General features: G+C 28.6%; 1 protein-coding gene across 2 annotated transcripts in view; it reads right to left on the bottom strand.

Moving 5' to 3' along the window:
- Positions 1-4,124: 4,124 nt before the first annotated feature.
- Positions 4,125-9,848, bottom strand: part of LOC100570442 (kelch-like protein 2) — a 7,185-nt gene continuing 1,461 nt past the window's right edge. The window contains exons 1-8 of one of the 2 annotated variants that reach the window (XM_003240768.4): positions 8,260-8,813; positions 7,500-7,583; positions 7,197-7,431; positions 6,961-7,136; positions 6,800-6,896; positions 6,024-6,180; positions 4,846-4,934; positions 4,125-4,779 (exon numbers count right to left, since the gene is read on the bottom strand). In XM_003240768.4, the coding sequence (XP_003240816.1) occupies positions 4,672-4,779; positions 4,846-4,934; positions 6,024-6,180; positions 6,800-6,896; positions 6,961-7,136; positions 7,197-7,431; positions 7,500-7,583; positions 8,260-8,276 (963 nt within the window). In that variant the 5' untranslated portion in view covers positions 8,277-8,813 and the 3' untranslated portion in view covers positions 4,125-4,671. Of the gene's footprint in view, positions 4,780-4,845; positions 4,935-6,023; positions 6,181-6,799; positions 6,897-6,960; positions 7,137-7,196; positions 7,432-7,499; positions 7,584-8,259; positions 8,814-9,848 lie in introns of those variants that run through there. The other variant, XM_029486801.1, reaches the window with a different exon arrangement.

Below are 9,848 nucleotides of genomic sequence, written 5' to 3'. Positions count from 1 at the left end.
TCCGTCTTGTGCGAAACATAGCAAAAACTGTTTTGCGCGGGACAACTATGCTCCCTCATTATTTATAGGTAGTAGAATCACTAAAATTTGAATTGTCACTATTCTTCAGCAGGCAACATACTTAGGAATATACACATAAATGATTATTTCGGTCACGAACAGTGACATAAGTAAAATGTTTTCAAGTATTTGTTAATAAGTAATAACATGAATAATAATTCATCAATTTTGAAACATCTACCAAGCATATTTAAAAACAATGTATTTAACACCTTTCTAACTAAACAGCATACAAATGTAAGTAATAAAAAATTGATTTGTTATGTATTTTTTAAACCTTATGAGTTAATAGCTGATTACCAATCAACAGTTGAGTTTTATACTTTTATGAGTTGTGTCACTATTTTTTGAGTAGTGCAAGTCATGTGCCTAAACATATTACATTATATATTGTGTTAAGTTATAATTTATAACTATAAATTGTTTTATTCAATTGAGTTATTATTATATTATTATATTATAGTGCCAGTGGTGTAATTACGGATAGGAGGGGTTGGGTGTCGTATCCCCCATGACTTTTTTTTTAAACTGCTGAACCATATTTATGTACGCATTTTTTTAGAAAGTTCGAGATTTTTCGTATATTATACATAAGTAGGTAGGTACTCAGATTATACCACTAATCTACATAGAAAATTTAGTTTAGCTCCAAAGCATGTTTTAGAAATGTTTTCCCGGAAATCAATATATTTTATTGATTCAGAAATCACAAACTAACTTTATCTTGGTGAAATGCAAAGGAACGCGACTACACGTTACGACAGAACTTTTTTTTTCTTCCTGGAGTATCGAGAACCAAAAGGGGGACTGCGTTACGTCAGCTCTAGCCCCCGTCGTTTATTGTCGCAATAACATACATCTAGATGTAGTAGGTACTAACAACAATGGTAGACGTTGATTACGCTCTCGCGACCTGGCAGACTTTCCAAGCTCAGAGGGCTTACAATCAATAACAACAAATAATAAATGTACAGGAATATACAAAAATGAACAAGAAATATACAAAGTATATAGTATATATAATGAAATATGCGTATGGATGTGTTTGTGCAATGGTGCGTAGGAGACATGTTCAGCATGGCATCTTCTTCACGACCCGGCTTGAAGCCCGTCAGTCTCGGGTCCCGTTCTACCTGCTCGGCTCGACTGTTATTTACCTAAACCTGTTGGCCTCTCGGCCTGGTTGTTGGCAAATGTTACGAAAGAACTAACAATGGTGGATCCATGGGAGGGGAGGGGGTAAAAGACATTTGCAACAATACACCCCCCTGAGCTTATTATTTAAAAATGTTGGCGCATCCGATTTCGGTCCCTAGTACTAGAGATAAATCGCAGGTACAACACTAGTTGGGTCCGGGATTATTTTAAGTAAATATACAATCCAAACGAAAAATATTTTCATTGACATTGATTAGTTATATTTTTGGTTATAACTTAAAAATAAAAGCTCAAGACGATATTATATGTAAAAAACCATCAACATTATTACATTCAGAATTAAAAAAATAATGATGTAAATACATTAACACGTTACGATTGTATAATAATTAAAAAAAAATATTCATCACGCGAGACAAAAAATTCAACCAAACATTCCACAAAGTGTAGACGAGGTTCACACAATATTGAACGAATTAAAAATAAAAACCAATAGAGGGAGAACATTTGTATTAATTAATGAATAGTCAATATAACATAGTTATTTTTGTACAGTTGAAAATTTAAATTTTCTATGTAACAAAAACACAATGACACGTAGATACAACATTTAAAAGTTGCCCAAAAATATTCATGTAAATGTTTACAATACATAATCACTTTATTCCATTTATTTTTTGCCTGCTTCCAAATAAACATAAAGACATATATACTCAAACTTTTCGGATGTTATGTAATGAATGCGACAAACTTAATTTGAAATTTTTGCCTCAAACAATTTATGTAGACTTTGAGGAAGCTATTCATTATCCGATTTTATCAGTATGGCCGGAAACAAATACCTATTAAAGGATGTAGATTCCATTTGGGACAGAGCTTGTCGACAGCAAATAATATTTTAATTTTTTAATTGCCCCCGCCCACCATACAGCACCACTATAACGCACAACCCGGTGTACGCCAACGGCCTATATTTGTCACCACCTATTCGCAAACACACACACACGCACACACACACATACAGTCAATAATATTATCATAATCAAACGTGAATTATATAATAATAATTGTAATTATATTATACTCGTCGTATAATAAATAATAATTGTTCATCAAATCAGTCGCGTAATATCGTTCTTCCCCAAACAACCGTGCGTCGTAACGATATCATGTATTTTCTTAGTTCCATAAGTTAATTTGATTGTCCTTTTTATATGTAGTTGTGGTCCCGCTCAAATAGCCGGATATTGTCATTGTTTTTTCATGATATTGATAACGCTTGCTCGAATACCCGCTTATACATTTTTCGTTGAACGAATCGTTTTTCTAATACAATGATATTATATCATTGAATTCAAATTTAACACCATCCATTACAGTGACCCACTTGTAACCTACTGTACAGGAGAGCGACACCCACTGGCCCACCTTTTTTTTTAAGTATATTAATGTTGTCATTGATACTGGTTTGTAAGAATAAATTCAAAATAATGATATTAAAAAGTATGTTATGAATAGTATCTGTTGGATACATTTTAATTACCTTCCCCCTCCCCCCTGGTAAATTTCCGGCCCATAGTATAATATGTTACTATATTATCTGACGAAAGTCATAAAAATGATATGAATGATATGTATATAATATATATAGGTATATCCGTGTGGAGCGGCTTTTCCAATGATATTTTACTCAAAATAATCCTCGGACTCAATTCGTATACAATTAGTTTCCTAACCCCGGACTCAATTAGTATATGTCTCGTTTGTACCCGGGACTCAATTAGTATATTATTTTTTTCCCGTTCAGGTATAGGGACTCAATTAGTATACAGTGTTCTGGATCTGCCCCTGAGAACTAACACAATAACTGAAATTAATTCAACCTAATTTATATTAGTAATATCCAATAATATCATAAAAATACGTAGCAATAACAAAAAGTTAAAACATAAAACTTAATTAATTATAGGTCAGTTAAATTAATACGCAATTTTTGTTAACTTTTTATTAAGTTAAAAAAAAGTTAATTTGTTTATACAACGCTAGCGTACTTAATTTTTTTCCAACCTAAAACTTAATTATAGAGTCTATAATATAGACTATAGTATTTATACTTGAGACAGTATTTCCATATAAGTATTAGATTCGAATCATATCAATTTTTAACTTAAAACAATTCACGGTAACTAATTTTTGACATAAAAACGATTTTAGACTGAAGTAGTGAAATATAATAAAATTAAGAACAAAATAAATTAACTTAACTTACTTCTTAAAATGAAAAATTAATTCGTTAATTTAAAAAAAAAATTTAGTAAGTTAACAATAGCATTTGAAAAGCCAAAAGTAACTATACCAAAAGTTAAAATTAAATTAAATTTTTAACTTAACTTTAACATTTTAAATTGTTGATGCCCAGCCATGGGTATTTGAATATTTAAGTAGGAGATAATAATCACAGTTTTTTTTTTTATATTATCAATAAAAAATTATACCCACTAAGTCAGGGACCAGGGGTCGTCAACATTTTACAACAAGTTAGCCATATTAAAAATTTCAAGTGTGGTGATCTACTAATATTTATTTAGGTATGCTTTTTATATTATTATATGCAGCATTTTATATAATAATATTTTTCTTTCATTACTTCTCCATCTGAAATTTGTGTTTTTCTTCAATACTCCATACTTTATCTACATTGTATATAACGCCTACAGCCGTATTTAAGTCTTACATTTTAATATTACGCCCATAATCAACATATATAATACAATTAATTTTTAATAATATTGACCAATATTCCTCTGAAGATAGACCAGTTGATCGCGATTGACTATAGTTGGAGACCGTTGCTCTAAGTTGTTATTGGAAATTAAAAAAACAGTAGTATGCAGCCAATACAGATCTCTTTCTTTGATCAAATTTAATAAAGTTATTGACCTTAATTTATGACAAATATTTACTTAAGTTCTTGATTTTTGATAAACTATTAAAATATGCACTAAAAACATTGAATAATTGATCACAAGCGTTGTGAAATGTATTGTGTACTTACTAAGCAAAAAAATATGATAAAGTTAACCAGGAAAAAAATATGTAAATACATGAAAGTCTATGTTCTAGTTATAATTAACATATCACATATGGCAACAACAATATTATATAAATTTAATGAATTAATGGCTTAATTTTTTTTTAAATTATACATAAAGGAGAATATTTAAAAATTAAAAATTAAATTAATTATTACACTATTTTACGCTCACTTTGTGGATGATGTTGACCTTATTTTATTAAAACAATACAACAATATTACATAGATATATAGCATAAATGAACAAAGAATAGGATATAATATAGGTATTATAACATTTTTAATTTTAAAATAATAATTAATCACCATAAAATATTTTCCTCTATAGTTTGCAATGCCTTGTTATTGTGAAAACAATTTTATTCGGGAATATTTTCAGTATTCAAATTGGGAGATGAATCATATTCTTCCGTTTCATTTTCAGTAACATAATATGATAGACAAGGTAGACTACGAGTTATAAAACCCTATAAAAATTATAATAATCAAATATATAAGACAAATAAATTTAGAATAAGACTTAAATTAATTACCCTTTGCGTGCGTCTTACAGTATCATGATTAGGTGTTTTATTATGTTGGTAAAACATATCTTTATGTATTTTTGTAAGATATTCAAAACCTGGATATAATCATTTATATGTAAACATCATATTAAATTCTATGTTTTTACTTTTTAAAGTATACTTAGTCTAGACATAATTACTGTCAAAACTATGTTGTTGATGGAAGTGTTGACTTTTAAATGTTGCAATACTGTAAATATGCTATAATAAGTATCACGTACATGGCTCAATCACAGAAACTATCGTAGTATCAATAACAATGTAGGTAGAAGATCATCTTACGCACATCGCCAATATCTGTTTTGTTAAGGTCAGGAAAATCTGTGTCACTAGTTTTCAGTCTCTTGCGACCTCTTAACACGAGTAAATGTTAACCACAGAACGATATCGTAGTACTGGTGATTTTGTTGACCGAGTTAGAAGTGGTCACCTTTGTTCTGTTCCAAAAAAATGGTCATTAAGGTGTGCGTGCATATAACAGCTGTACAAGCCATCTGTTGACGGACTAATAACAGGTAAATAGACACGAAAGATCAAAAAAGCTGGTACGCTTGTACGGACTAATAAAATGCTATGAGAAAGAGGTTAATACTGGGGCTTACTTTTATGAGAAAACTGTTTATGACTCTTTAGTGAAGCCTCTTACTTAATAATACATTGTTCGGAGGAATCGATTGGGTATTCCAACAGAAATCGGCATTTGGGCATAAGGCAAATACAACACAAGAGTGGCTTGAAAATAATGTTCCAAATTTCATTAAGGCATCTGATTGGCTCTCTGCAAGCCCGGACCTGAACCCGCTCAATTTTGGTTTATGGAGCATTTTAAAGAAGAGAGTGTAAAAAACATTTGTTTGGATTACTCTAACGAAGAAATGTAAAGGCAGCAGCAGAAATTCTTTTGGAGACCATTCGTACATATAATTTTGAACAGTGGCCGGAATGTTTACGTTGTTGTATTGAAAACGAAGGGGGAAAATTTTGAATAATTTATATATGATTCGAATTGTAATTAGTTATACTATTCAAATATATTAATTATAGAATTTTTGTTGATATGTTGTACTTGAGTTATATACGTATGAAGTACTGACAGTATTTATGTCTTGACTAAGTAGTTAAGAGTATGTAATCATCAAACTCACATATTCGATTGGAAGTAATAAGAGGTTCTTCTTGGAGTAATCTATGCACATACATATAATTCATAAGTGGTACTCTAACCAATTTCATTAATTCTGGTAAAAAATGTTTTCGGTTTATTTCATCATGTCTCACCCATATTATTACAGCAATATATACCTATTAATAAAGAATTTGTTTATAGAATTATTTACCATACACCAAGGCTGGGCAAGTTAATGATTTTTTTTAACTCAGTTAAGTTAATATGCACCAATAACAAAAAGTTAAAAGTTAATTTAAGTATAGGTTAACTCAGTTATGTTAAAAGTTAATACACACTTTTTGTTAACTTTTTATCAAGTTAAAAAAAAGTTTATTTGTTTATACAACGCTAGCGTACTTTATTTTTTTTCCAACCCAAAACTAAATTATAGGATATAGTGTTTATACTTCATATAGTATCTCCATATAAGTGAGATTCGAATGATATAAATTTTTAATTTTAAACAATTTACGAAACATTTTTATTTGACATGAAAACGAAATAGACTGAAATAATGAAATATAATAAAATAGAAAACAAAATAAATTAACTTAACTTACTTTTTAAAATGAAAAATTAACTCGTTAATTTCACGTTAGTTAAGAAATGTAGTGAGTTAACGGTTAAGTAAATGAAAAGCCAAAAGTAACTAGTCAAGATAAAAAGTTATAATAAAATTAACTTTTTAACTCGTTAATGCCCAGCCTTGCCATTTACCATATATGAATTGAATTATATAAATTTGATACAAACATTTTCTTCTTTTACAGTATATAATTCATCGCTATCAATTAACTGCTTCAGTTGTTCAATATCTAAAGTTAAAAATCCAGCACATCTGAATACTTCACTGTAAAATAATCAAGCATCAGACAATTTTCATTTCTTTAATATAAAAAAAATATATCACTTACTCAAAATTTTTTAGAGCCCATTTAAAACATACATTAGGCATATTGAACATCATTCTTGAATCAGCTATTTTTTTAATTTTCAACCAATTTTCCCCATTAATTGATCTCAGAAGGAACTCAATACATAAATCTTGAACATCAAATAGTTGTAAGATATCAGCTCCTTTCAGTATTCTCTTTAAAATTAAAAAAATGCATTAAAATTATGAATCCTTTTAAAATATAAAAATTATTACTTCAACACTTTCTTCGTGGATTTGAATCAATGTACCAGTGTAGATATAATCGATCAAATTATGTAAAATATCACCATCAATATCTAGTACGTGAATACACTTTTGATCATCATCTTTAGATTTTTCACTGAACATTTTTTCAAAATACATACAATTACTCATTAGAACATATTTGTGAACATGTATGATATCTCCATCTACTGTCTTTATAGTGAAATCACACAATGTAGCGTTTCTAAATAAAAACAAATAATAATAACATATTATATAAAAATTTAAATACATTTATATCTAGCATCTAACTTGCGTAATTCGTTTAGTTTTTTATATGACAACTCTTGACGTTGTTGTTTCATCGGATTTATTGAGTAAAATTTACTCGGCTGTCTAAAAAATAGAAGCAATTTAATAACAATATTGAACATATGCTTAAAAATAATAAGTTTTAATATTTTAGATAGCTTAAAAGTAAAGTGCCTATGTGGAAGTGATAAACATTATATTTTGTGGTTTTATATTGTTTTATTGGTATACACAATTTTAATATAATATTTTTTTAATAGATACTTGAAGAGTTGAAAAAATTATAAATGAACTGTCATTATTTAAAGATATATTGGTTGCATGAAAAATGTATTAATTTAATGAACCAATCATGGGTCGTTAAATCATGTTTGAGGAACCATTACCTCAGTATTGATTCGTTAAATGTTTAATGATTGTCCAAGTAGCCTGGCAATAAGATAATATGTAAAGAATATAACCAAGTATTTAATATAAATATTATATTTATAGGTTTTGGTATTATAATAATACTATAGAGCTTATTTGTACTATTACAATAACAAGGTACCTGTTGTTCATGACATCTAGAAATTCGCTAAACTAGACCATTTTACAATTATTCCACCATGTAAATGATATGGTCCAAACATCCCGGTGCATTATTTTTCACACCGGTTTAGTCTAGCAAATTTCTAGTACTGATTACTTTTTTTTTATTATTATATTATAATACAATTTGATTAACTATCTATATATAAATGATATTCATAAAAATTACCTCCATTGTGTATTCATTATTGTCGAGTCTGTGTCTTAACGTAACTGATTTCAATGAATTGCTATATCTCCCAAACTCTTGAGTGACTGTACGTCAGATTCAGTACATAAATAGGTAGGTACACTGGAATCCTATTGTAGCCCAGCTCGATCGTCGATCATGAAATAATAATCGGCTACTATTTGGCATCAAACCTAAACTATTCTAATTGTGTATTTACCACGATTTTGAAGATCTATAATATGACAATATCGTCACATAAGCAATTATAAGTGCACTACGCGTAAAAAAGGTAAGTTGTTCGTACTTTTGACTATTTAGAATTTAAACGAGTACCTACCTACTGAAGATCATATCAATTGTCTAATAATTAATAATTATTATACTACCTATATGTAAAGGTAAAATTCCAATTTGCAATTTCATTGATCGATTCGAATTTTGGTGTGTCTCACGTCCATATTGACCTACTATAATAAATTATACGTCAATACGAGTATACGATCGAATGACCGATTTCAATGATACGACATCTGATAAAATGATAACTTGAGTGACCAGCAAGGACGGTGTATTTAAATTGATAAGTACACCTTGGTAACCAGATTAGTTAAAATAAGATATTATTAGTTTACGGAAGGGAACCCATACGTCCTTACCACCCACGATGATCTAACTCATAGATCATAATATTATAATATCTATATTCTATGTATCTAAGGTCTAAATTAAACCCAAGGATAAAAAGATCTTTTTACCGTGTTTAATTCGTGGTTCCACCTAGATCCTGCGACAAGTGATTCCAAGTAGCCGCAGTGGCGAGGCGAGCTATTTTTACATAAGGAGCAAAGATTTTATTCTAACCAACCCAATATTTTATAAAAAAAAAATGCGTTAAATTAAATTATGTTTATTATTTATTTATCATTTATACATAGGTACAATGACAGTACATTTTAGTACAGACCATTTTATCAAGTATAGGAATTCATAAAATAAACATATGATACACATTTCAAGAATCTATGGTTATTCGTTTTTGAATTTCAATAAAATAAGAAAATCACTACCTACATGAAAAGTCGAGTGAATATCTAAATGTTGTAAAAATTTGAACTTCAAACGCTCATAAAAATTTAATTTGACTCTCTTATAGAAATCTTTTTGCTGATAAAGGTAGATACTCTTATAAGGAATCTTGAATTAAATTTTAAAATCTTAGACTTAAGAAGAAAAATTATTAGGAATTTTTATCTCAAAATAATTTACACATTGAGTTTTACGCTTTTTGTCAAAATCCGAACTTTAAATATGGAAAAAAATTGTAATTATGGATTTTTAATATTTTACAAATTTCACTGTAACAATAAATTAAGAGCCTTGTATTAAATTTTCAAGTTTTTTTACCCAACAAATAAAATTTTATTGACATTCATAAAAAAAAAATTAAAAAATTAGAAACTGAAAATATCCGTAAACAGTTCAAAACAAATAAATATTTTTTGAAAATTTTATTGTGTACATAAAATGCTAATATAAACAACACAGTGAAAATTGCATGTATCTACGGTAATTTGTTGTAGAGTTAT

This window comes from Acyrthosiphon pisum, chromosome A1, assembly GCF_005508785.2.
Source record: "Acyrthosiphon pisum isolate AL4f chromosome A1, pea_aphid_22Mar2018_4r6ur, whole genome shotgun sequence".
NCBI classification, from domain to species: domain Eukaryota; kingdom Metazoa; phylum Arthropoda; class Insecta; order Hemiptera; family Aphididae; genus Acyrthosiphon; species Acyrthosiphon pisum.
This window is presented reverse-complemented; position numbering and strand designations above follow the sequence as displayed.